Source organism: Gorilla gorilla, chromosome 14 (assembly GCF_029281585.2).
Source record: "Gorilla gorilla gorilla isolate KB3781 chromosome 14, NHGRI_mGorGor1-v2.1_pri, whole genome shotgun sequence".
NCBI lineage: Eukaryota > Metazoa > Chordata > Mammalia > Primates > Hominidae > Gorilla > Gorilla gorilla.
In genome coordinates this window covers 110,510,459-110,537,721 of record NC_073238.2, presented here as the reverse complement: position 1 = coordinate 110,537,721, position 27,263 = coordinate 110,510,459, and the positions used below count along the sequence as shown (strand labels likewise).

General features: G+C 38.6%; 2 protein-coding genes and 1 pseudogene across 3 annotated transcripts in view; 2 read left to right on the top strand and 1 right to left on the bottom strand.

Moving 5' to 3' along the window:
* The window catches only part of UGGT2 (UDP-glucose glycoprotein glucosyltransferase 2), a 251,796-nt gene extending 237,707 nt beyond the window's left edge, over positions 1-14,089 (top strand). For both annotated transcript variants that reach the window (XM_019039934.4, XM_055360304.2), the window contains exon 39: positions 13,857-14,089. In XM_019039934.4, coding sequence (XP_018895479.4) covers positions 13,857-13,879 — 23 coding nt within the window. In that variant the 3' untranslated portion in view covers positions 13,880-14,089. The remainder of the gene's footprint in view (positions 1-13,856) is intronic.
* Positions 3,008-6,379, top strand: LOC134757052 (non-histone chromosomal protein HMG-14-like; annotated as a pseudogene).
* Positions 14,090-20,697: 6,608 nt separating the features above from the next.
* DNAJC3 (DnaJ heat shock protein family (Hsp40) member C3) overlaps positions 20,698-27,263 on the bottom strand; it is a 111,217-nt gene continuing 104,651 nt past the window's right edge. Inside the window, exon 12 of the mRNA XM_019039876.4 lies at positions 20,698-24,804. Within this exon, the coding sequence (XP_018895421.1) occupies positions 24,647-24,804 (158 nt within the window). The 3' untranslated portion in view covers positions 20,698-24,646. The remainder of the gene's footprint in view (positions 24,805-27,263) is intronic.

Here is a 27,263-nt window from a genome sequence, read left to right as displayed (position 1 = left end):
TCTTTGGAAAACAAAAAAGCCCACTGAGATTTTGATTGCAACTCTTGTTAAATCAGTTTGGTGAAGATTAATGTGTTGATTATGTTGAGCTTCCAATTCATAAATATGATATGTTTCTTGATTTATTTTGGTCTTTAATTACTCCTAGCAGAGTTTTAGTTTGCAGTGTACATATTTTACTAAGAATTTTATAACTGAATGCTAATATAAATGGTATTTTTAAATTTCTTGTTGGTTGCTTATACAGAGAAATACAATTAATTTTTGTATATTGGACTTATGTTCTGTGGCTTTGCTATACTCACTTATTAGTTCTAGTGGAGTTCTTAGGAATTTTTTCATAATGGGTCCTGTTATAGTTGTAGAGTTCACAGGATTGTCTTCACAGTGGATCATATCTTCAGCAAATAAAAATAGTTTTACTTTTTCCTTTCCAGTCTTCATAGTAATGTGTTTTATTTATTTTTCTTGTTGTGCTGGACTGTCAAGAGCCTCTGGGTTGAGAACAGATACCCTTCCATGCCTGTTTTTCATCTTAGTGAGAAGGCATTTAGTTTTAGACCATTATGTATGATGTTAGCTTTGGGTCTTCATAGATGTCCTTTATCAGGCTGTAAAAGTTTCCTTTTATTCATAGTTTACTGGGAGTTCTAATCATAAATTGATACTTGAGTATGTCAAATGCTTTTTCAATATCTGTTGAGATGATCATATGGCTTTTCTCTTGTAGTTAATATATAAATTATACTGATTGACATTACAGTGTTTAATCAACCTTGTATTTCTGAGATAAAGTCTAGTTGGCTATGATGGAGGATCCTTTTTATATATTGCTGGTTTTAATTTCCTGAAATTTTCTTAAAGATTTTTGCGTCTGTGTTCATGGAGGATATTGTTCTATAATTTTCTTAATGCCTTTATCTGGTGTTAATGTCAAAGTAATGCTTGTCTAATAGAATGAGTTGAAGTCAAAGGAGATTGCCTCAGATGAGACTTTGGACTTTGGAGTTTTGAGTTAATGCTGTAATGAGTTAAGACTTTAGGAGACTATTGGGAAGGCGTGATTGTATTTTATAACGTGAGAAGGACATGAGATCTGAGGCAAATGCCTTCCGCCTATGAGCCTGTAAAATAAAAAACAAGTTAGTTACTTCCAAGATACAAAGGAGATGTAAGCATTGGATAAACATTCCTCTTCCAAAAGGAAAAAATTGGCCAAAAGAAAGGGGCTACAGGCCCACACAGGTCCAAAACCCAGCAGGGCAGTCATTAAATCATAAAGCTCCAAAATAATCTCCTTTGACTCCATGTCCCACATCCAGGTACACTGAAATGAAGGGTGGGCTCCCAAAGCCTTGAGCAGTTCCACCCCTGTGGCCTTGCAGTGTTCAACCCCCGAGGCTACTCTCACAGGCTAGAGTTGAGTGCCTACAGCTTTTCCACACTGAAGGTGCAAGCTGCCAGTGGATCTACTGTTTTGGGCTCTGGAGGACAGTGGCCCTCTTCTCATAGCTCTACTAGGCAGTACCCCAGTGGGGACTCTGTGGGGGGTACAATCCCACTTTTTCACTCCATACTTCCCTAGTAGAGGTTCTTTCTAAGACTCTACTCTTGCAGCAGGCTTCTGCCTAGATACCCAGACTTTTTTAAATACATTCTCTGAAATCTAGACAGTGGCTGCCAAGCCTCATTCACTCTTGCACTCTGCATGCCTACAGGCTTAACACCACATGCCAGCCACTAAGGCTAATGGCTTGCACCCTCTGAAGTAGCAGCCTGAGCTGTATCTGGGGCTCCTTTAGATGATGCTGGAGCCAGAGTGGTCAGAATGAGGAAAACAGTGTCTTGAGGCTGTGCAGGGCAGCAGGACCCTGGGCCTAGACTATGAAACCATTCTTCCCTTCTAGGTCTCTGGGCCTGTAATGGGAAGGGCTGCTGCAAAGGTCTGTGAAATGCCTTTGAGGACTTTTTCTCATTGTCTTGGATGTTAGCTCTTGGCTCACTTTTGGTTATGTGAATATCTCTAGCAAGTGGTTGCTCCACGGCCTGCTTGGATTCTTCCTTTGAAAACAAGCTTTTATTTTCTACATGGCCAGGCTGCAAATTTTCCACTTTTACACCCTGCTTCCCTTTTAAAAGTTCCAACTTTAAATCATTTCTTTACTCCCACATCTGAGCATAGCTTGCTAGAAACAGCCAGGACACATATTAAATACTTTACTGCTTAGAAATTTCTTCTACCAGATACCCTAAATCATCGCTTTGAAGTCAAACTTCCACAGATCCCTAGGGCACAAACAGAATGCAGCCAAGTTCTTTGCTAAAGCATAACATGTATGACTTTGCTCCAGTTCCCAGCCAGTTCCTCATTTCCATCTGAGACCTCACTTCACTGTCCATATCACTATCAGCATTTTGGTCACAACCATTAACCAATCTCTGAGATGTTCCAAACTTTCCTTTATCTTCCTGTTTTCTTTTGAGCCCTCCAAACTCTTCCAGCCTCTGCTATTACCCAATTCCAAAGTTGTGTCCACATTTTCAGGTATCTTTATAGCAGTGTCCCACTCCTTGGTACCAATTTTCTGTAGTAGGCCATTCTTGCACTGCCATAAAAAAATACCTGAGACTGGGTGATTTATAAAGAGATTTATGGTTCATGGTTCTCAGGCTCTACAAGCATGGTGCCAACATCACTTGGGTTCTGGGGAGATATAATTCACATACTATACAATTCACCGGTCAAAATGTATAGTTCAATCACTTTTAGGGTATTCACGGAGTTGTGCATCCATCACAGCAATCAGCTTTAGAACATTTTCACTACCTCATAAATGGGGGAGGCCTCAGGGAGCTTTTACTGGTAGCGAAGGTGAAGTGGGAGCAGGCATATCACATGGTGAAAGCAGGAGCAAGATGAGAGAGAGTAAGGTGGGTACAGTGTACCACACACTTTTAAACAACCAGATCTTATGAGAACTCACTATCGCAAAGACAGCACCAAGCCATGAAGGACTGCCACCAAGAGCCAAACCACCTCCCACCAAGCCCCCACCTCCAGCACTGGGAACTACAACTCAATTCAGTATGAGATATAGATGGGGACAAAAATTCAAACTATATAATTAGCCTGTAATCTCTCATTCTGGAGACTGCATTATCTGATGTTTATATAGACCCTCAAGCTTTTGTGTTTTTAATGTTTGCATAGAGTATTTTTTATCCTTTTACTTAAAATCTGTTAGTATATAAGAGTGGGTTTCTTGCAGAGAGCATATAGTTGGGTCTTTTTATCCAGTCTTAAAGACTGCTTGTCACTGTAGTATTTATACAAGGGTGGGCCAATTTATACAAGGGTGTTCTATGGGTAAATCTGCTTTTATACAGCTCCTAAGAATTGTTTTTACATTTTTAAATGGTTGGAAAAAATCAAAAGAGTAATAACTTGTGGTACATGAAAATTATATCCAAATTTCTAGTGTTTCTAAAATTTCATTGGAACATAGATTTGCTCATTCATTCATGTATTGTCTGTGGCTATTTTGTGCTGCAGTGGCAGTTGCATAGTTTTGATGGAGATTACACAGTCCACAACTAAAAATATTTATTATCTATCTTTTTACAGTAAAAGTTTGCTAACCTTTCATTTAAAGCATTACATTTATTGTAATTATGGATATGATTGGATTTAAAGAAGCCATTTCGTATTTTTCTGTTTGATCTGTGCTCCTTATGTCTTTTTTCCTTCTTTTTCTGCCTTGTTTTGGGTTTTTTTCTTCAAATTCCATTTTATCTCCAGTATTATTTTATTAACCATACTCCCTTTATTTTTTAATGAAGTTTCTCTACAGTTTAGAATATGTGTCTCTAACACACTATAGTCAGCCTTAAATTATATTACTTTGTTTCATATATAGTGTAGGAACCTTGCAACCTTATACTTCTGTTTTTTCCTCTTTTCTCTTATGCTGTTGTTATAATGCATTTTACTATTATATATTATTAATCCCATATTACATTGTTTCTATTTGCATTTTAAACAATTATCTCCTGCTTTGTTATATAATTCACATACTTTACAATTCACTAATTCAAAGTGTATAGTTCAATGGCTTTTAGTATATTCATAGAGTTGTGCATCCATCACAGCAATCAAAATTAGAACATATTCACTACCCCATAAAGAAATCCTGTCCTCTTTAGCTCACCCCCTAATTTCCCCATCTCCCTGACCCTGAACAACTGATCTATAAAGTACTACGAATCTACTTCTGTCTCCACAGATTTGCCTAGAGATTTCACATGGATAGGATTGTCCAGTGTCATAATTAGTAACTGGCATATTTCACTTAGCATTATGCTGTTAAAATATATTCCTATGAATATTTATATACAGGTTTTAAGTGGATATTATGTTTTCATTTTCCTTGGGTTTATACTTAGTGAAATCACTGGGTCATATGGTAACTCTATGTTTAACCACTTGAGGAACTGTCAGACTGTTTTCCAAAACCACTGGCTGTATTTTACATTTCCACCAGAGGTATATGAGGATTCTAATCTCCCTACATCCTTGTCAATACTTATTATGTCTTTTTGATTAAAAATACCATAGTGGCTGAGAAGTAGTATCTCACTGTGGTTTTGATTTGCATTTCCCTGATGGCAAATGATGTTCACCATCTTATTGTGTGCTTATTGGCGGTCTATATATCTTTTTTAGAGAAATATCTATTGAGATCCTTTGCCCATTTTTGAATTGTGTTTTCTTTTTGTTGTGTATTTGTAAGAGTTCTTTGTATATTTTAGATACAAGTACCTTACCAGGTGTGATTTATAAAATTTTTTCCCATCTTTGGTTGTCTTTTCATTTTCTTGATGATGTCCTTTGTGGTACAAATGTTTATATTTTTGATACTCAGGTTTTTTTGTCTTTCCTTGCTTGTGTTTTTGGTACTATAGCTAAGAAACTACATTTGACCCTTTAACAACACAGGTTTGAACTGCACAGGTCCACCTATCTGTAGATTTTTTTCAACAAACATATTGGAAAAATTTTTGGATATTTGCAACAATTTGAAAAAACTTGCAGAAGAACCATGTAGCCTAGAAATATTGAAAAGACTAAAAAGCTAGGTATGTCATGAATGCATAAAACATATGTAGATACTAGTCGTTTTATTTACTGTATAAAATATCCACAAGTCTATTATTAAAAGTTAAAATTGATAAATGTATACACACAAACACAGACCATACATGGCATCATAGGCAGTTGAGAAATATAAACAAACATAAAATTAACTGTAGTATATACTATGCTACTGTAATAATATCGTAGCCACCTCCTGTTGCTGTTGGAGTGAGCTCAAGTGGTATATCTGCTTAAAACACTAATCATCTCCACATGAGCAGTTCATACCATGTTTAGTGCAATACTATAAAACTTGAATAATACCATGGGACCCAAATGAAGTCATGGATTATCACTGGTGATGCCGGAAGTGCTCCCAAGAAGCAGAGAAAAAAGCCATGATATTACAAAAAAAAGTCGAATTGCTTGATATGTACAACAGATTGAGGTCGTCACATGTGGTTATCCATTTCAAGATAAATGTATCCAGTGTAAGGACCATTGAAAAAAGAAATGAAAATTTTGTGAAGTTGTCACTGCAGCTGTGTCAGCAGGCACCAAAACTTTATAATTCTTGCAAAATACCTATTTATCTCATATTAAAAATGCAGCTTTTATGTGGGTGCAGGATTACTATAAGAAAGGCTTACCTGTAGACTAATGTAATTCAAGAAAAAGAAAAGTCATTATCTGACAACTTAAAGCAAAAGTAAGGTGCAGGATCTAAAACTGGAGAATTTAATGCCAGCAAAGGATGGTTTGATAATTTTAGAATGAGGTTTGGTTTTTAAAAGTCAAGATAATAGGAGAAGCAGCTTCTGCCAACCAAGAGGCAGCAGCCAGGCAGCCCAACTTCGCTAAGGGCCTCTCTCAGTGTGCTGAGGCTGCGGAGAGGCTGCAGTCTGCAGGCACTTGGCACACACCCTCCCTGCTGCTAGGATGCCAAGAGGAAGGTCAGCTCCACTGAAGGGACAGTGAAGGAGTAGTTCATGAGAGGAGATCTGCACACTTGTCAGCTAAACCTGCCCCTGCAAAAGTGGAAACTAAGCCAGAAAAGGCAGCAGAAAAGGATAAATCTCCAGACAGAACGTGCAAACAAAAGGGAAAGGAGGAGCAAAGGGAAAACGGGCTGAAGTGGCTAATCAAGAAAGTAAAGAAGATTTGCCTGCAGAAAATGGAAAAACAAAAACCAAGGAGAATTCAGCCTCCAATGAAGCTCGAGAGAAAGAAGCCAAGTCTGATTAATATCCTATACCATGTCTTATCAGTGGTTCCTGTCTCCCTTCTTGTACAATTCAGAGGAATATTTTTATCAACTATTTTGTAAATGCAAGTTTTTTAGTAGCTCTAGAAACATTTTGAAGCAGGAAGGAATCCCACCTCATCCCATTTTTTAAGTGTAAATGCTTTTTTTAAAAAAGAGGTAAGTCATTCACCAGTTTATTTTTGGGTACAATCAGAAAATAGTGTGAGATATTGAATTATAGGAGGCTTTGACTATCTTAGGTGTCAGGTTAACATTCCATAGATGGGGGGTTAGTTTTTATATCCTATAATACAAAGCATACTAAACAGCAATATGGAGTCACGGTTCTCTACTGAATGTCTTAAACATCTTAAATTACTTCTGTTCCCATGTTGTTTTTTAGTAGAATTGTTACCTAAAGAAAACCACTCCAAATTCGTGGATTTCCCTGTCTGAATTGTATGCACTCTGTACCATATTTAGTTGTGATAGTCCTGTTTTTCCAATAACTTTGTGAATGTGCTGTGAATGAAAATTTGAGTATGTAGTGTACATGCTATTCAGTTATGAATTGGTAGGACGTATTTAACAGCTTATCAACATGTGAAGATATTGGTACGTGATAGCCTCTTAAGGAAATTTTGCCTCCGGATATTAAGCTGGAAAGTCACTAGAGTAACTTTACAAAGAATTTGCAATACATGGCTTTTTAGATTTTTGGTACATATGTGAAGAGTTGTGTACAAATTGAAATGTCTGTGTGCTGATCCTCGACCCAACTAATAAAATCTCAATTATGAAAGAAAAAAAAAGAAAATCACTGAGGAGAAAGGATTATCTGCCTCAACAGGTTTTTAATGAAGATGAAATTTCCCTGTTCGTAGAAAAAAAAATGCCACAAAGGACATTTATTTGTAAGGAAGAAAAATGAAAACCAGGATTTGCGGGAAGAGATAGGCTATCTCTATTATTTTATACAAATGCAGTTGGCCTTAAGATCAGTAATATTCTTATCTATAAAGCTGCTAACCCCCAAGCCTTGAAGATAAAGATAAATACCAGCTGCCAGTCTTTTGGTTGTACAACAGAATGTCTGGGCAACAAGAACCCTTTCTCTGCATTGGTTCCATCAATGCTTTTGTCCCTGAGATCAGGAAGTATGTTGCCTGTAAGGGACTGCCTTTTAAAGTTCTTTTGATATTGGGCAATGCTCTCTGGCCACCCAGAACTCCATGAGTTCAACACTGGAGGTGTCTATCGGCCCCCAAACTCAACATCTGTAATTCAGCCTCTAGATCAGGGTGTCATAAGGACCTTTAAGCCTTGTTACACAAAGTACTCTTTGGAAAAGATTGTCAGTGCTGTGGAAGAGAACCCTGATAGAACATGAAAGTCTGGAAGGGTGATAATATTGAAAATACCATCATTGTTATAGAAAAAGCCATGAAAGTTATCAAGCCCCAAGCAATACATTCCTGCTGGAGAAAACTTTCCAGATGTTATGCATGACTTCACAGGATTTACGACAAAGCTAACCAAGGAAATCATGAAAGAGATTGTGAATACGGCAAAAAAAAAAAGGTGAGGGCTGAGGGTTTCAAGATACGGATTTCTTGAAGAAATTAAAGAGCTAGAAGACACCACACCAGAAGAATTAACAAAAGATGACTTGATGGAGATGAGTGCTTCTGAACCAGTGCCAGACAACGAGGAAGAAGACATAGAAGCAGTGCCAGAAAACAAATTGACATTAGACAATTGGCAGAAGAGTTCCAATTATTAAAGATTGCTTTTGCTTTTTATGACACGGATCCCTCTGTGATACGGAGACTGAAACTAGAGCAAACAGCAGAAGAAGGATTTTAGAGAAATAACAAAAAAATCAGACAGAAATTACAAGGTATTTCTGTGAAGTTACACTGAGTGTGCCTGCCTCTCCTGCCTCCCCTTCTACCTCCTCCACCTCTTCCACTTCTGCCACCTGAGACAGCAAGACCAAACTAACAACTCCTCTTCCTTAGCCTACGGAATGTGAAGACAATGAGGATGAAGACCTTTCTGATGACCCACTTCCACTTAATGAATAGTAAGGTATATTTTCTCTTATGATTTTCTTAACATTTTCTCTAGCTTCCTTTATTGTAAGAATACAGTATATAATACATATACAAAATATGTTAACTGTTTATGTTATCTCTAAGGCTTCCAGTCAACAGTAGGCTATTAGTAAAGTTTTTAAAGAGTCAAAAGTTATATGTGGATTTTCAACTGTGCAGGGGTTTAGTGTCCCTAACCCCCATGTTATTCAGGGGTCAACTGTATTGCCCAATCCAATTCACAAAGATTTCCATGTATGTTTTCTTCTAAGAGCTCTATAGTTTTAGGTCTTATACTTAGATTTTTGAATCTATCTTTAATTTTTAAATATGATATTAAGTAGGAGTCCAACTTCATTCTTTGGCATGTGGCTATCTAGTTGTCCCAGCACAATTTGTTAGAGAGACTGTCATTTCCCCATTGAATGGTCTGAACACCCTTGTCAGAATCATTTGATCATATATGCAAGGATTTATTTCTGGGCTCTCTATTCCTTTAGTCTATATGTCTCTTCTTATTCCAGTACCATACTGTTTTAATTACTGTAGCTTTGTAGTAAGTTTTGAAATCAGTGAGTCCAATTTTTTTTCTTTTTAAAATTGTTTTGGCTATTAAGGTCCCTCAAGATTTCATATGAATTTTAGGTTTTTCTATTTCTGCAAAAAGTGTCATTGGGGTTTTGATAGGGATTGCATCAGATATGTAGATCACTTTGAGTAGTACTGCCGTCTGATGTTCTTTCTTCCTGACAACAAATATATAATGTTTTTCTAACACCAATTCTCCAATTCACTGGACACCAACTGGATCTCCAGTAATTCATTTCAACTCTGACATTAACTCCTGGAGTTAACCTTCAGACCCCACAGATTAAGGGCCCAGCCTGCAGGACTGCCCCACTTCAGATATCAACCATAAATCTGATGCCCAGGCTACCCATATTCCTGCCTGACCAGCTACATACAGCTCCTTAAGCTACAAAGTCGGGTTGCTGAATTGACATCTTTTTTCTTTTTTGATGTTAGTGTTTACAGCTATAAGTTTCCCTGATCACTTTTGTTATTGCATCCCATAAATTTGTCTGCTTGTGTGTTTAATGACTCCTGTCTTTGTTTAGCCTTGGACTTTTTTTTTTCCACTGTGTGTTTTTTTTTTGTTTTGTTTTGTTTTGTTTTTAAATAATCTCTTTCCCCCTTATCTCTGTTCTCTCTGTCCAGGATTCTAACTAGTTGGATTTTTATACCTCTTGGTTCAATCCTATACCATTTTTATGTATTTTTTCATTGTGGTTAAAAAAATCACGTAACAAGATTTACTGTTTTAACCATTTTTAAGTTCAGTAATGTTAAGTATATTCACATTGTTTTGAAATAGAACTCCAGAACTTTTTCGTGTTGCAAATCTGAAACTCTATACTCATTAACAGTTCCCCTTCCCCCTCTCTCCCTGCCCCTGGCAAACATCATTCTACTCTATGAATTTGACTCTAGATACTTTATATAAGTGGGATAACATAGTATTTATTTTTTTTGTGACTGGCTGATTTCACTCAGCATAATATTGTCAAGATTTATTCATGTTGTAACATGTGACAGAATTTCCTTCCCTTTTAAAAGACTGGATAAAATCCCGTTGTATATATATATTGCCACATTTTGTTTACCCATTCATCCATCGATGGACATTTGGTTTGCTTTCACCTTTTGGCTACTGTGAGTAATGCAGCTATGGACATGTGTGTGTATATCTCTTTGAGACCCCGCTTTCCATTATTTTGGATATATATATCCAGAAATAGGATTGCCAAATCATATGAATATTTAAGGAACCTCTATTTTTCATAGCAGTTGCATTATTTTACACTCCCATCAACAGTGCAAAAGAGTTCCAATTTCTCCATATCCTCACCAACACTTCTTATTTTCTGGGTTTTTTTTTTTTATAGCAGTCATACTAATGGGTCTGAGGTAATAATTTCATTGTGGTTTTGTTATGCATTTCTCTAATGATTAGTGATATTGAGCATATTTTCTTATGTTTGCTGACTATTTGTATATCATCTTTGAAGAAATGTATATTCAAGTTCTTTGTCCATTTTTTAATCAGGTTATTTGATTTTTTCTTTTTGAGTTGCAGGGTTTCTTTATATATTGTAAATATTAATGGCTTATCAGATACATGATTTGCAGATATTTTCTCTGATTTGCTAGGTTACCTTTCCACTCTGTTGATGGTGTCATTTGATACACAAAGGTTTTTAGGTTTAATATAATCCCATCTATCTATTTTTACTTTTGTTATATTTTTGGTGTCATATGTAAGAAGTCATTGCCATGTCAGTGTCATGAAGATTTTTCCCTATGTGTTCCTCAGGAGTTTTATAATTTCAGGTCTTATATTTAGGTTTTTAATCCATTTTTAGTTAATTTTCATATGTCATGTAAGATAGGAGTCCAGCTTTATTCTTTTGTGTGTAGATATCCAGTTTGCCCAACTCCATTTATGAAAGAGACTGTTATTTTCCCACTGAGTATTCTTGGCATCCTTATCAAAGATGAATTGATCATATACACAAGAGTTTATTTCGGGGCTCTCTATTCCATTGGGCTATTTGTCTTTATGCCGGGACCATACTGTTTTCATTACTGAAGCTTTGTAATATGTTATAAAATCAGGAAATGTGAATCTGCCAACTTCATTCTTTTTCATAATATTTTCAGCATCACTTGTGATTCTGTATGAATTTCAGGATGAATTTTCCTGTTTCTATAAAAAGCATCATTGGGGTTTTTATAGGGATTTTGTTGAATCTGAATCTGTAGATTGCTTTGGGTAGTATAGACATCTTAATATTAAATTTCCAGCTCATGAACGTGGAATGTCTTTCCATTTATTTGTGTCTTCTTTCATTTCTCTCAGCAATTTTTTGTTATTTTCAGTATACACATGTATCACCTCCTAGATTAGGTTTATTCCTAATTATTTTGATCCTTTTGATGCTACTGTAAATAGAATTGTCTTCTTAGTCCTATAGATCTTTTGTACTTATATTTTCTCTTGTATATCTTTTCCTTTCATTTGTGTTCTGAAAAAATTCTTTGACATTATCTTCAATCTTTCTATTCATTTATTTTAGCAGGGTAATCACTTCTTAATTTCTAACAGATCTTTCTTTTCCCTGCTTCTTTTTAATTTCATTTTGTTCTTGTTTTATGGTTTCGCGGATTTTTTCTAATATCCCCTGAAATACCAGTTAGAACTGTTTTGAATATTGCTTTAGTTCTTTTCAGTTCCTTTTTGTTTAAGCTGTCTTATGTATTCATCTTGGCCCTTTTTTCTTTTGTTACTGGTCTTCCTCAAAAACCTGGAGATCTTTGGCTGTTTGTATATATTTAAGAATGAAATATGAGATTGATCAGTATAATAACTGGTGTGGGTTTCCTCTGCCAGGGTTTAAATGTGTTTCTCCGAGAGCCTTCCCCAAATGGGAGGGTTAATTACTAACTAACCCACGGTGTACAACTGGCAGGCCTCCTTCTAGGTGTATGGTCATGGAACAGATCAAAGCCCATCCTATACACCACCCCAAAAGCCCAAATGAGGGTGCTTTACTCAAGAGCAGACGCTCATATAAAAATACCTCTTTTCCGCCAGGCACGGTGACTCACACCTGTAATCCCAGCACTTTGGGAGGCCAAGGCGGGTGGATCACCTGAGGTCGGGAGTTCGAGACCAGCCTGACCAACATGGAGAAACTCCGTCTCTACTAAACATACAAAATTAGCCAGGCGTGGTGGCGCATGCCTGTAATCCCAGCTACCCAGGAGGCTGAGGCAGGAGAATTGCTTGAACCCGGGAGGCAGAGGTTGCAGTGAGCTGAGATCATGCCATTATACTCCAATCTGGGCAACAAGAGTGAAACTTCGTCTCCAAAAAAAATAAATAAATAAACCAAAAACCTCTTTCCCCCTCTCTCCCACCCTTTATTTCTCCCTCTTTGTCTCTCTCTCTCAAAATTGTTCAATTTTCTTTCAAGAATAGACTTCCACTTTTTATCTTAGAATAGATACCAGGCTGTCGGCTGGGCACAGTGGCTCACGCCTGTAATCCCAGCACTTTGGGAGGATCACGAGGTCAGGAGATCGAGACCATCCTGGCTAACACGGTGAAACCCCGTCTCTACTAAAAATACAAAAAAATTAGCCGGGCATGGTGGCGGGCGCCTGTAGTCCCAGCTACTCGGGAGGCTGAGGCAGGAGAAGGGCGTGAACCCAGAAGGCGGAGCTTGCAGTGAGCAGAGATCGCGCCACTGCACTCACTCCAGCCTGGGCGACAAAGCGAGACTCCATCTCAAAAAACAAACAAACAAACAAACAAAAAAGGATAGCTAATACCAGGCTGTCAGTTTCTCTTTTGGATTCAGAAGAATGAGAGTGGGGTGGGGAGCTGACAGGCACAGATTTTCCACAGACGGTCCTTTACTTGATAGCCTCATTGTGTGACTCCCTGTTCACTGGCGTTTGTTATAGCCTCGTCCAGCCTCCTCCATCAGGAAAGCCAACTCATCGTTTCAGCTGTGTATCCTGGGATGAAGCTGTTTCATGCAGTCTATCCCTGTTTCCCATTTCTTGAAATTCACTGATAACTTTGCCCCAACAAGTGTCTTGTAACCACTTCCCTCGTTCTCATTATTGTTTTTCCTTTTTATATTTATTATCTTTCCAGTAGAATTTAGTGAAGAAATATAGTCTGCCATCTTGAATTGTGGAACAGCATGCATTTAAATTGTATTTTATTTAATTTCTGCCTGAAAATATTGAGTTCTCAGTGATTTACATCAGTTGGTATGTGACAGCTCAGTGATGCAGAAGAGACCATTTTGTTCTCTGAGAGTCTCATCAGAATTGTGCTTGTATTTATGTAGTACTTATGTCTATGTCAGAGTGCTGTGTCCTCCCATCTTAGATGATGACTATATATTAATATGTCCTCTGCTTTCTGTTGTTCCATTACATTAAGGGTAGAATACTGTATTCACAGTGAATAATCTGTTAGTATTCTTCAAGACCTCTTATCTGCCAGGCAGGATGCTAGATCCTAAAGATAACAAAGATAAGTAAGGTAGGTTCCTTGTCCTCATAGACTCATGGGAGCTCACATTCTAGGTGGGTAGAAAGACCAGTAGTTATGAGACAATATAATAGACATCACAGTGTACAAAGAGCTATTCTCGTGTTGCGTAATGAAGCATGTAGGTACTGAACTAGCAAATAAAGGATCCTCAGTCAGTACCGGTGCTTCCTCATCATACGTAAGTAATATTTAAGATAATTTTATGTTTAAGATGCCAGGAGCTAAATAAACTTTTCTCCCTTATAGTTTTGACACATGATGAACTCTAGCACTGGTGTATATGAGAAGGAAGGCGAAAGCATGACAGGAAACCTGCCGCCTGCTGGGGAAGTGTGGAGCCCCTGCTGAGAAGATTTGGAAGTCTTATTAAGATCAGTGACATATTCTTTAATTTTTAAAAATTGTAATTATTTAAAACAGGTATTTAATGTATTGAATGAGTTTAAGTTATATAATAAATGACCATTGAGTATTTAAAACCTGATTGTTCCTTTTTCCTGATCACCAGTTAAAGTTTGACATTTTGCCAGATAGCCAAGGTACCGGACTAGCTGGTGTTTATCAAACTATAGCCTTTTGTATCTGGTTTTATGTGCATCCACATTTCCTTATTCACAAAATGCATTTAAAATTACAGAAATGCATTTAGGCTGGGTGCAGTGGCTACACCTGTAATCCCAGCACTTTAGGAGGCCAAGACAGGTGGATCACCTGAGTTCAGGAGTTTGAGACCAGCCTGGCCAACATGGCAGAACCCCATCTCTACGAAAAATACAAAAAATTAGCTGGGCATGACGGTGGGCGCCTGTAATCCCAGCTACTTGGGAGCCTGAGGCAGGAGAATTGTTTGAACTCTGGAGGCAGGGGTTTCAGTGAGCCGATATTGTGCCCACTGCACTCAAGCCTGGGCGACAGAGTAAGACTGTCTCAAAAAATAATAACAATAATAATAAAATTACAGAAATGCGTTTAAAATTACAGAAACCTATTTTGTATTTTTCCTTCTGAGACAACAACAATTAATAATTAAGCCCATTTATTCCTTAACTATTGTTTTAAAATGGAATATTGTTGCATGGTAATCATTTATCTTAAACAATGTTTTAATCTTATGTGGTATTTGGATTTTTTAATGTTTCTAATTTTATGTCATAAAAAGCATTTATGGGCATGTGGGATATATGTGTATTCTCTTTTTAAAAGTACTAGGTACTTTTATGGGAACTAAGTTGAGGATGTAACCAGTTTGTTTTTCTGATGTGTATTAATAATAGATGAATAATAGTAAATGTTTAAAAACTATCCAACTATTCTAAAATCACAGGATCATGGGACTGGAAGAGAACTCAGTGCCATTTGGACCTCATCCTGTGGAAAGTCTGATTCATTAGGTCTAAAGTAAGCTTGGTAAATCATGATTGTTTAAAAAGCTCTCCAGATGGTTCTGTAATTAGACAAGTTTGAGAAGCATTTAATAGAATTGGGCCCCAGCCAGTGTGCCGGCCCCTCTTCTAAGGCCCTGCCTGTAAAGCTGAGCCTCAGGCCATCTTGGAAATTCCGGGACAACAGGGAACTCTCCACCTCTAGAGACAGGCTGGTCCATCTTTGGACAGCTCTGTACACACAGTTCCATCATGAGCCGAAGCTCACTCCTGTGAGCTTTTCAGAACAAGGCTAATCCTTCTGTGTTTGACAGAACAGCCCATAGAGTTAAAATACTACTCCTCCCATCAGCTCCATTCATTCCTAATAAGACAGCGCCTGCCTCTCCCTCTTGCAGTCATCCTCCCTTTGTTACTTGTTCGTGTTTGTCTGTGTTAAAATGGAGTGCACCATTTATGGCCTGCTCTGGTGGAACTAGGTTATTCCTGTGAGTTCAGAGTATCCTATAGGGTACACTCAGAGGCTGGAGCAGTAAGTGGTCCTGGGGCGGCCAATGTCATGGTGCTCTCTGGCTCACTCTTGGGAGTCAGCTGAAGCTGGGGATTGGTGAGAGGTGAGACTCCGTAAGGTTCTAGGTCAGGCCAGATGCTCCACCCAGCTACCCAGAGGTCTGCTGCGGTGGCTGGGGCACAAACCTCAACTATAAGATGGTACTTTGTTTTCCTTTGTTACCAGCCTGTCTTCACTTCTGTGAGAATCTTATAGAAAGGATGATCAGCTGGGCAGAGACACCGGATTCCTACTTTTATTACCTACAATGGCCTTCTCCAGTATTCTAGATCCCATATTTTCATGGAGTATTAAGCTAAAATTACAGAACAATGTAAACACAGTCTTGATGGCCCCCCTCCCTGTTTGCGTCTTGTGATCTGAGTGGCCAATTTACATGTTACATTTCCAGGTGAGTGACACCTTATACCAGAAAATCCAGATTTATAAATAAGGTATTTCTTTACAGTGAGATGTTTTAATTAAATGGCTTATTTTAAAAATGCTGTTACGTCAAGAGCTCTCATGCATACAAACTGCTGTGCCATACAAAAATGTACCCTCCTCAGGGACACATTACATAACTGAACCATAGGTCTTATTTGCGAACACTTGGAGAGAAAGCCATTCAGTTCCTTGTCCTGGAGATGCTGAACAAATATAGTCCAACGGCTTTCATGGTATATTCAGGATCCTAAATTCTGGTTCTCGGCTGCAGGCCCTATGTCAAGTTTTAACAAAAATCAAATCCTGGAAGTAGTGGAGGTCAGCGGGATGTGGGGGAACTAGTTTCTAACTATGGGAAGTGATAAATGTCTTCTCTTTCTGCCTTCTTAGAAAAAGTGTCAGAACAGTGTATCTAAACTAAGAATGAGAAGCATTTGTGTTTGACCCACAGTGATGTGTGAGCTTTATGTAGAAAGTAGACCCAGAATCTGAGCATTAAGACAATCCAAAGTCGGCATACCACCTCCAACACTTAGGTCCAAAAGACTGTATTTGGGAAATGCCTGTCATTTGGCTCCAGTTACCCTCGAGCTCCTAGAGAACAACGTAGCGCCTAGAAGGATAGCATCAAATACTTCTAAAGGCACCTAAAGCCATGTCAGCCTGGGGTTATAAAATCAGGCTTTTAATATTAAACATGTAGTCTGACACAAGTGGGACCTGCCCACAGAACTGCTTGTTGCTGTGTGCCAGGTCCTGACTCCAACACCTGAAAAGCAACCAGACAACAAATTGCCACTGCCCAGAAGAGGCTTCAGGGACCCAACAGAATACTTTCATGGGCAGGAGGTACGGGACAAGTCAGATGAACACGTGGATCATGTGTCTCAGATCCATAGTTACAGAGATGAAGTAAAAGGTGCTGATGGGCCCATGCTCAAACCAACAAGCAGAAGTTATGACCCAGCCATTGTCTCACCCACTTCTGTTACTTCATAGACTGAAGAGGCTCCACTCACTTCTAAAGAACCAGTTGATTGGTTAAAATCTCACCTTTGGTGGCAGAGTGAGGAAGAGGAAACATGATGGTCCAGTGCTTTGATGGCCAAAATTACAGGTAACTTTGTAAGTTAGAGGGGCTCGGTCAGGTGGGTAAGCCCATTCTAGAACCTCTCTTTTTTAAAGTCTTCAAGTGTTATGGTAATGTGACAGCTGTTCCCCATTTTCTATTTGTTAACCCTATTTACCAAATACAAACTTCTATTTTCTGAGAAATTCTCAGGTAAAGCCTCTTGACTTAGAACTAGTAACACCTCCGTTGTAAAGATCTCTGATTTGGAAAATAATCTTCTCCTCTACAGTTAATAATTACTTGAAGTGAAGAAGTTTACTTCAATCATGTGGATCTGCTCAACTATGTAAAGTTTGTATCCTACCTGATGTGATTTTACTTTAAAAACGAAAGGTTTTTATTAGAATTGAATAAAAATTATTCAGATTTTAAAGATGGGCTTCAAACCATTATTTGAATGACAAGGGCTCCAGATCAACCTTATGTTTAATTTAAAATTTTCGGGAAAAGGAGAGGAGGAATAATTATGGTACTGCCTTTACTGGGTAAGATGAATGTTGAAATAAATAGAACTAATCCTGTAGTAGAGTGTCTAGTCTAGAGCATCAGATTGAAACTACTTTCCATACAAATGTCCTGCCACAGACCTCTGCTGTGTTTGTCTTCCTCACGCTGGTAGGTAGCTTTTCCTTTGTTTCCCCACAGTCTGCTTCCACCAGAAAATGATTTCTAAAAAGTTTCATCTAAATAAGGCCAGTAATATAGTAGGTCTCTCTGCCCTCAACAGATTGAACAAATATTTCAACAATTTAACAAATAATTTAGGTACCTACCGTGTGCCAAGCTGTCCTCTTAAGGTTACTAGACAGTATAAATGACAGACATTAATACCCAAATGAAAATGTTGTGAAGGGCAAGTGTCAAGACAGACCTAACAAGTAACATTTTAGGATGAAACCTGAAGTAAAAGTTCGTGCTAGCCAGGCAAGAAAGAATAGTATGGAAGGAGTTTTATTCGTTTGAGGACTGAAAGAAGGCCCATGAGGTTGGAGCCTGGGTGACAAGGCAAGTGAGTTTATGAACCACGTGAAGAGCTTTTGTGATTTGATCCTCAAATGCAGTGAAGGGCTAACATCCATTCATATAAATCCTAAACTGCTCGGTGAATATTTTTATGCCTGCATTGTTTGCTAATACTTATTCATAACAGCAGTACCAACTTTTTGGACAAAAGCTCTAGATTTGCTAATGCTGCTTTTTTTCATTGTACAATGTCCATAATGAATTTCCTCTCATCTGAGGCCCTGTCCTACAGGGAGAGCCCTCCCCTCATTCCACAATTGCTTAATGTTTATGCATTCAGTAGGAGGAATAGATGCTATTTTGTTTGCACAAACATTAACCGTAGAATGAAGTCTTTCCACTGTAACTTGAGATAACAAAGCCACAAACATTGCAGGAAACAAAATAGTGCAACCGGTGGTATATATGAAGTGACAGGGTATCTAAAATCCTAAGAAAACTTGACAGTGAAATGTACGTAATTTGTTAAAAGAATTATCCTTTTTTTTTCTTTCTGACATGGAGTCTCACTGTTGCCCAGGCTGGAGTGCCGTGGCACAATCTTGGCTCACTGCAACCTCCGCCTCCCAGGTTCAAGTGATTCTCCTGCCTCAGCCTCCCAAGTAGCTGAGACTACAGGCGCCTGCCACCACGTCCGGCTAATTTTTTGTATTTTTAGTAGAGACAGGGTTTCATCATGTTGGCCAGGCTGGTCTTGAACTCCTGACCTCAGGTGATCCGCCCAACTTGGCCTCCCAAAGTTCTGGGATCACAGGTGTGAGCCACTATGCCCGGCCCAAGATTCATCCTTTTAACAGATACTTTAGAGAGGATTTTTCCTTCTTATACTGGTTTCCCTAACTAGTTACTTGTAATTTTGCTCCTAAGTATGAAGATGCTTTATCTCTAAAGAATTATCCTTTTAACAGATAGTTTAGAGAAAAAGCATCTTCATACTTAGGAGCAAAATTGCATGTAGTTAGGGAAAACAGTGTAAGAAGGAAAAATCCTTTTTAACCGTACCTACAAATGGCACACTGTACTCAAAGATATACCTATACAAATCTCCTGTAATAACAAGGAAGTATATAAATACCAAGAAGACTTAGAGCAGTTGAAATCCACTCAGAAATGCTGCAAGCAGTGGTTACTCCCTTATGCTTTTTATATATGTTCAATTCTGGTTTCCTCAGACCTTGGCACTTATGTTCCCAGTGGCCCTTCCAAGCCACGGCGGCCCAGTCCCTGGGAGTGTCTGTCAGAGGGATGCTTATCCCAGTAGACTGAGTTGATCAGGAAAAACAGAACTGAGTGAAGGTTGGAAATGTGTTCAAAATAGGAATGCAAGCTGAGTTGTCTCCTGTATGCTTCATTAGAAACAGAATCCTAGTATAAGGCAATAAATATGCATATTAAGCTTCTGTTTATCATAGAAGCATTCCCAAAGGATTTGCTCAGCATAAAAGGGTTTGCAGAGTTCAGGGTGTCTGAGGTGTGACCTGTAAGCTGGCATTAAGATTAAAATGATAATTTTTTTTTAAAGATCATGAAGCACTGATTTGGGCCTGGGGGTAGGGAGGGAGCGGGTTTGGTGCCTGCTCAGTGAGAGCTCCTGAGGCTCTGGGAAGAGGACCTGGACCTCCCTTCTTCTTGCAGTTTCCCTACAGCCCTCATGCCTGCTCCACGTGTTCATGCTGTTTATCTTCAGACTCAGGCTGGCTGCTCATATATTGCTACAATGTCATGACGATTAAGAATATGGAAGCTTTGGCCGGGTGCAGTGGCTCACGCCTGTAATCCCAGCACTTTGGGAGGTCAAGGCAGGTGGATCACGAGGTCAGGAATTCAAGACCAGCCTGGCCAAGATGGTGAAACCCCATCTCTACTAAAAATACAAAAAAAATTAGCCAGGTGTGGTGGTGGGCACCTATCTATAATCCCAGCTACTCGGGAGGCTGTGGCAGTTAATTGTTTGAACCAGGGAGGCAGAGGTTGCAGTGAGCCAAGATCATGCCACTGCACTCCAGCCTGGGCAACAGAGCAAGACTCCGTCTCAAAAAAAAAAAAAAAAAAAAAAAAAAAAATTGGAAGGTTTGAGCTTTCTGGGAAAGTTCTATATACATTTACATATCGTAGCTCTCCTTGGATCTTTCTAAGATATGCAGAATACATTAACTGAGAAGGCAGTTCCTTCTGTTTGTAGCTGGAAATTTCAGATAGGCTATAGTGTCCTTCCTCCCAACTTAGGACCTTAACAGAAATGTACAAATGGGGTATAAAAGAGAAAATCTTCAGACAAAGCCAATTTAAGTGTTACATTTTAATAGTACTGAAATGGAAGACTTGTCCACTTTTTAAGTCCTTAGTTGTCCTAGGACTTTTGAGGGTTAAGAGATTTTAGCCCTTTCTGCTTTGTGTGTTCTGACCTTCCCTGTCAACTTGTGTAAAGGAAGAGCCCTTTTGTCACCTCAGTCACTGGTTTTACGTGAAGCAAAGCTGGAAATAGACTTTTCCTAAGACGGACTTTCTTAGAATTTTATATTCAAGGACAAAAATGAATCAAAAGCAAGGAAATACTGATATGACCATAAATATTTTTATTAAATGTGAAAATACACGGGCATAAAAATAGTACCCATATTTGTAGACATGTCTGAGACCCATTTCAAATATTAGGTTCCTTTTTATTAAAACACTACATTGAGATGGATTAAGTTACTTAGTCTTTTCTCATTCAAAACAAACTAAAACCTCACGGTAAGAGTAATATTTTCACAAACATCTCCAATGTTTACCTCCTCCTTGCTCGGCTTTCCACTGCAGGTAAGTGTTTCAGCCACAGACAAGTGCAACAAAACCAGTTACTATACACAAAGCCACGCAGTGGCTAATTTTACTCTTAAATCATTCAGCAAATGAGATCATCTGTAAACAAACAAAAAAACCCCCCAAATAATCCCACCTCTTAACGTCATTTGAAATTACAGGATAAACTGCCACTAACAAAAAAGGAATGATCTGATTTAGAAAAAGGATATTCGTTGTTGGCAAATTAACATTTGCCTTCTTCCTTCCTTTATAAATTTGGAAAAGTCAACTACATTCAACAAAGTTCCGTGAACTTCTCTAGGTGATACCATTGCTGTGTGCTCAGTGAAAACTTTGCAACGCCCATCACCAGGGCCGTGTCTGTAACCTCACCAGGGAGCCATTTTATGTAGTTTTTTCATGGTAAATGTCAAAGACAACTTCTGACCCATTTAAAGGTGAAATTTTTCATCATCCATTGTGAGTAGAAAATGGTATCAATTTCAAATTGTGGTTTTATTGGCTACCTTTTTTACCCAGTTATGTTTTCTCTTAAACTGTGGGTAGTTTTAAAATTCCATTATCAGGGCAACAAAAATTTGTTTCCATACCAATACTTTAAAAAAGATTTTTAATACTGACTAAAGAGAAAGGCATTGTAGAATTAGTAGTATGTTACATCTGATTCACATTAGTAAACTGTCAAGATTTTTTTCAAGTTTTCATCTATTCATGGTAAGAAAGCACAAACTTTCAGAACTGAGGAATGAATTAAATTTTGTCTCCCGTTTTGGAACCTTTTCACAATGCTTCTAGACTGATGTGTCTAATACTTCCTGCTGGGGAAAATATCCACAAAGTACAGACCACTGATAACTCCACCCATGGAGCTCACCAAAAAGGAAAGAAGAGCAGAATACAACAGCTGTGGCTAGGGTACCCCTCTCTGATTTCACTTTTCCTGAAAGAGCCATAAAGGTTACCTGATGGCCAGGCGCGGTGGCTCACGCCTGTAATCCCAGCACTTTGGAAGGGCAAGGCGGGCAGATCACAAGGTCAGGAGATCAAGACCATCCTGGCTAACACAGTGAAACCCCATTTCTACTAAAAATACAAAAATTAGCCAGGCATGGTGGTGTGCGCCTATAGTCCCAGCTACTTGGAAGCTGAGGCAGGAGAATTGCTTGAACCCGGGAGGTGTCCCTGCACTCCAGCCTGGGCAACAGAGCAAGACTCTGTCTCAAAAAAAAAAAAAAAAAAAAAAAAAAAAGGTTACCTGGCACCTGTAGTCCCCAAGGGAAAATGAAAGTAGTATGGTTTTACAGTGGATAATGCTACCCTACAGTGAGACAGGCAGGGGGAATGACTATCTCTTTACACACCCAGGCTGCTTCTCAGTCACACATTAGGGGAAGCAGGAATGACTCTCTTTCTGTTTGGGTGGACACCAGAAAACTGCCGACGGCCATCCAGGCTGAAACTCAACAGTTGTTACTTTCTTCATGAATCAGCGAAACAACAGATTGAATTCATTTCCCTCCATGGCACTGGCATGTGGCACCAGAGCTGCTTCTCTCTCTTCACTGAAAACAGGCAAGTAACTGCAGGTCAGTTAAGATGACTAAGTAAATCCATGATAAGAATTTAGGAACTGAAACTATGGTTGTTACAAGCGGAGAAAAAATGAAAATGCAAACAAGCCTCTGGGCAGCAGGTGGGAGGTGGCCAGGCCCCCGACACATCTCCTGTGCGGCCCTTGACCCGTTGTTGTTGGCAACTGTCGTGCTCTCCAAGTGGAAAGGCAAGTGATTTGATATTTCCTTTTTTTTCTGACTCTATGTGAAAATTCTTTTCAAAGTAGGTAAAAGCCATCACTATATTTCAAAGAGGTCACAGTGACATCATATACAAAAGGAACCAGATTGAAAAAGATATTGCTGACATAGCCAGTAGTGAGATTACTAAAGAATAAACAGAAATGCCTTGGAAATTATTTTTACACTGGCTTGAATTGAAACATTAAAGCAAAATGAAAGCTGTAAGGTGTTCACTAGTTTTCCAAATGCGTTGTCAAGTTGATTGGTAAGAAACAGACTCCTAAATAGATGCAGAAAGCACTTAAGTGTTCTGCTCAATTCAACTATGTGATTTTTGTCTCTCTCTCAGTTAAAAATTTGTCCACTTATGTTTCAGGATATGACTACAGACGAAAACGATTTGTGCTTTGCTGTTATGGATGTCCATGGTCAGGATGCCTCCCACAGTGAATTAAAATGCTTGATTTCATTAAGAAAAAAAAATTAGACCCTTTAATGGTTAAAACACTTCAAAATGCTTTGAGGCAGAAACAAAACCTTTCCACAATAAAGGTAGCAATTCCTATCCAAAGTGATTCCTTCAGCTTTCAAATGCAGCATCAAGAGTTCCATAAATATTCAATATTCTTGATTAACATTTTTTAGGGAAAAAGCATTCAGTATACAAAGACTGAATAGTTCACTTCTTAAATAGTATCTTCTTAAAATGTAAGAAGAACATATCTCAAGAGGAGATGCCATCTTATTAAATGAAACAACAGTGGAAATATAGCCAGACCTGACTAACCTTGCCTGTATTTTCTTGTAGGCAGGAGAAAATCAGAGGCATCAAGATCTGGTAGAAGGGCCAGTCTGCTGTTTAACACATACCAGCAGACAGGTCCCACGTGGGAGGCACCACAGACCTTTAAGATAGGGTGAAGCCTTGATAGAAGGAGAAACAGAAGCTGCCCACTGTCTTTACTTAGAAGTGGGAAACATGGCATTCTGTATTTATTTATGTTGACTGCGCAACTTTACGTTTCTAAACCAGTCTTGTTACAAGAAATTCCCTATAAAAACTCAGAACTTCAGTTGTTTAAAAAGTATTTCAATCTGCACTTCAGCAATATTTTAAATACCACCACTATTTTATCTGAACCTGTTTTACCTATAACAACTTTTAATTTGTTGTGTTTAATATTAAAAGGGTCCATAGGAATTTATAGATTCAAGTTTCAGTATTCTTCTTCAGGTACTGAACCAAAAAAATGTACATTTAACATTAATCCAAAGTCTAAGCCTGGGTATATTATTATTTGGTGGCAGGGTTCCTAAAAGATGGTCTCTTGCTCCTTCAGTGACAGCCATGTTGACAGACCACAGAGGTGTAAACACATGCACACTAAAGATTTCACAGCTACTCACAAGTGACGAGACTGACCACATCGAAGCACAGTTGTCCCTAAGAACATATAGCTCAAAAATGTTCATGTTCTCTTTAAGAATACTGAAGCATAACCATTCTCATGAAGATTACAGCTCCTTCTTACACTTGTAGGCACTGACTGACTCTGCAAGGCTGTGAAGAGAAGAATCTCAGCTCCAGTGTAGAAAAATACAGAATATGTGAGCACTTCCACGGGTGAGCCTGCCTCAGACCACTTCCCTCCAGACAGCATAAAGCAGATGCAGGCTGCTCTGTCAGAAATAGAACCATTCCTTGCCTCCTTGCTGTTGCAAACCCATTCACCATAAATCTAACAGGGATAAGAACAGATTTTTTCCTATTAAAGCAACTCTTTGGTCATGGACAAACTGAAAGATTTGAAATTTTTTTTCATTAGGGTCCCGGAACAAGATTTCTTTGTTTTTAATCTTTCTTTAAAAAAATTAAGAAGAGCAGAAAAACAGTTGGTTTAATTGAAGTGGAATTTAAATCTAAATGGTCCGCCTGAGCTGAAGGGATTGAACCCTTGCCATGAGTTCCAGCTTCTGTGGAAAGGGTTGCCGCCGCCTCCTTGCTGGCTCTCTGCATCCAAGGGATCTTCTCCGTCGTCAAACTTCTTTCTCATTTCTAGAAAGAAATCAGAAAATTAAGAACCAGATAATATCTAAGGTATAGGGGCAGGGGGAATGTTTTCTTTGGGCAGAGGAGGGTGGGTGGGCTTGAGGAGCTACTTACTTTTCGGTTATCAAGAGTTGTGCCTGACATTCAAATCCAGGCTCTCCCATTCCCACCCTGAAGAAACAGACTAGAGAAATTTGCCACAAGGAGGGTGAGGTTCAGGGTTGAAAATAGGTATTTATTGAGATTCAGGCCCCTAAATCTCACTCCAGAAGAAGCCACCCAAGCTTGATAACTACCCAATGAAATAATTATTTGGAAAAAAATAATTCAAGAGAAACTTCCAAAAGTCTACAATTCTAATGAAACAGCCAGCTTACCACCCTAATCCCCAAAATAAAGTCTGTAAGGCAATGACCTCATCAAGCATCTAATGAGCATTCTAGCACTAAGGCTCCTCAGACATGAGGGGAGCAGGGCCTCCATAACATACAACTCCAGGAGGTTCACCTTTCCCTCCCATGCAATTGGTGCCCCCACAGCGACAGAGAGAGACCAATGCAGAGACATGGGAGAAGGCAATAGAGAGGAATATTGCAGGGATAGGAAGAAAGAGCTCATGTCCTCAGAGTCATTAGAAAAACCCTGGAAGACAACCTATGCAAATACTATTCAGGACATAGGTATGAGCAAAGATTGCTTTTGGTGTTTCCATCATGAAATTGCAACAAAAGCAAAAATTGACAAATGAGATCTAATTAAACTAAAGAGCTTCTACACAGCAAAAGAAACTATCAACAGAGTAAACAGACAACCTACAGAATGGGAGAAAATTTTTGCAAACTATGCAACTGACAAAGGTCTACAAAGAACTTAAGAAAACAACCCCATTAAAAAGTGGACAAAGGACATGAACAGACACTTCTCAAAAGAAGACATATATGCGGCCAACAATCATATGAAAAAAAGCTCAACATCACTGATCACTAGAGTGAATAATTAGATCATTATTGCAAATAAAAAATGGCTATTATTAAAAAGTAAAAAAAATAGATGCTGCCAAGGTTGTGGTGAAAAACGAACGCTTATACACTATTGGTGGGAGTGTAAATTCATTCAGCCATTGTGGAAGACAGTGTGGCAATTCCTTAAAGAAAGAAATACCATTCAACTCAGCAATCTCATTACTGGGTATACACCCAAAAGAATATAAATTGTTCCATTATAAAGACACATGCACATATCTGTTTATTGCAGCTCTATTCACAATAGAAAAGACATGGAATCAACCTAAATGCCCATCAATGATAGACTGGATAAAGAAAATGTGGTACATCTACACCATGGAATACTATGCGGCCATAAAAAAGAATGAGATCATGTCCTCTGCAGGGGCATGGATGGAGCTGGAGGCCACCATCTTTAGCAAACTAATGCAGGAACAGAAAACCAAATACCACATATTCTCACAAGTGGGAGCTAAATGATGAGAACTCATGGATGCATAAAGGGGAACAACAGACACTGGGGCCTATTGGAGGGTGAAGGGTGGGAGGAGGGAGAGGATCAGGAATAATAACTAATGGGTTCTAGACTTAATACCTGGGTGATGAAATAATCTGTACAACAAACCCCCATAACACACATTTATTTACCTATGTAACAAACCTGCACATGTACCCCTGAACTTACAAAAAAAAAAAAAAAAGACTTATCATATAGCTAGGTTTTTTAATAAATGGAAAACAGAGAATGCAGAAAAAAATGCAAATATAAAAATAATCCCAAGTCTCACTTTGCTCTCTCACAGTAACTTGTCCTTTAGGGGTTCAAAGATACTTAGAGAAAAGCCAGTTTACTTCATTCTGGGAGGTTAATCTGAAGCCACATATTTAGGAGAAGGAAACCCACCAGTAAAATTGAGGGTTCTTATGCTGAGTGTTAATCACTAAGCGGGTATTGTAGGTGATCTGAAACTCAGCTTTGTTTTATAAAAGCTAATGCAGTTAGACTCAGGCCCCATATCTTTGATATCTCACAGGCAAAATTAATCTAGGGTGTTAGCACTTAGAACAGTAGTGAACTCTGCGTAGGGGTGGGGGTGATAATGGCCCCAGAGAAAGGATGCTGTGAATGGAAGGGGAAGTGAATTCAGCTATATTCACATTATGTAATTACTTAAAAATTCAGTGGAGTGGTCTGCATACATCTCAAAGAATGAGGTAACCATTTTTCAATGAGAAAAAACTATAGCCAAGATTTATTTCAAGTGAAAATTAAGTTTCAGATTGGCATACATCATGTGATTCTACTAAACATATTCATAAATATGACACGTTTTGATATATGCATAGTAAAAAACTTTAAAGTCTTTAAAAGAAAAGATAGTTCATCCTGAACAGAAGAACAGGAGGTAAGAAAAAGGACCTGCAGCTCTTTCCTCAGTGCATGCCTCTGTGCAGGGACAC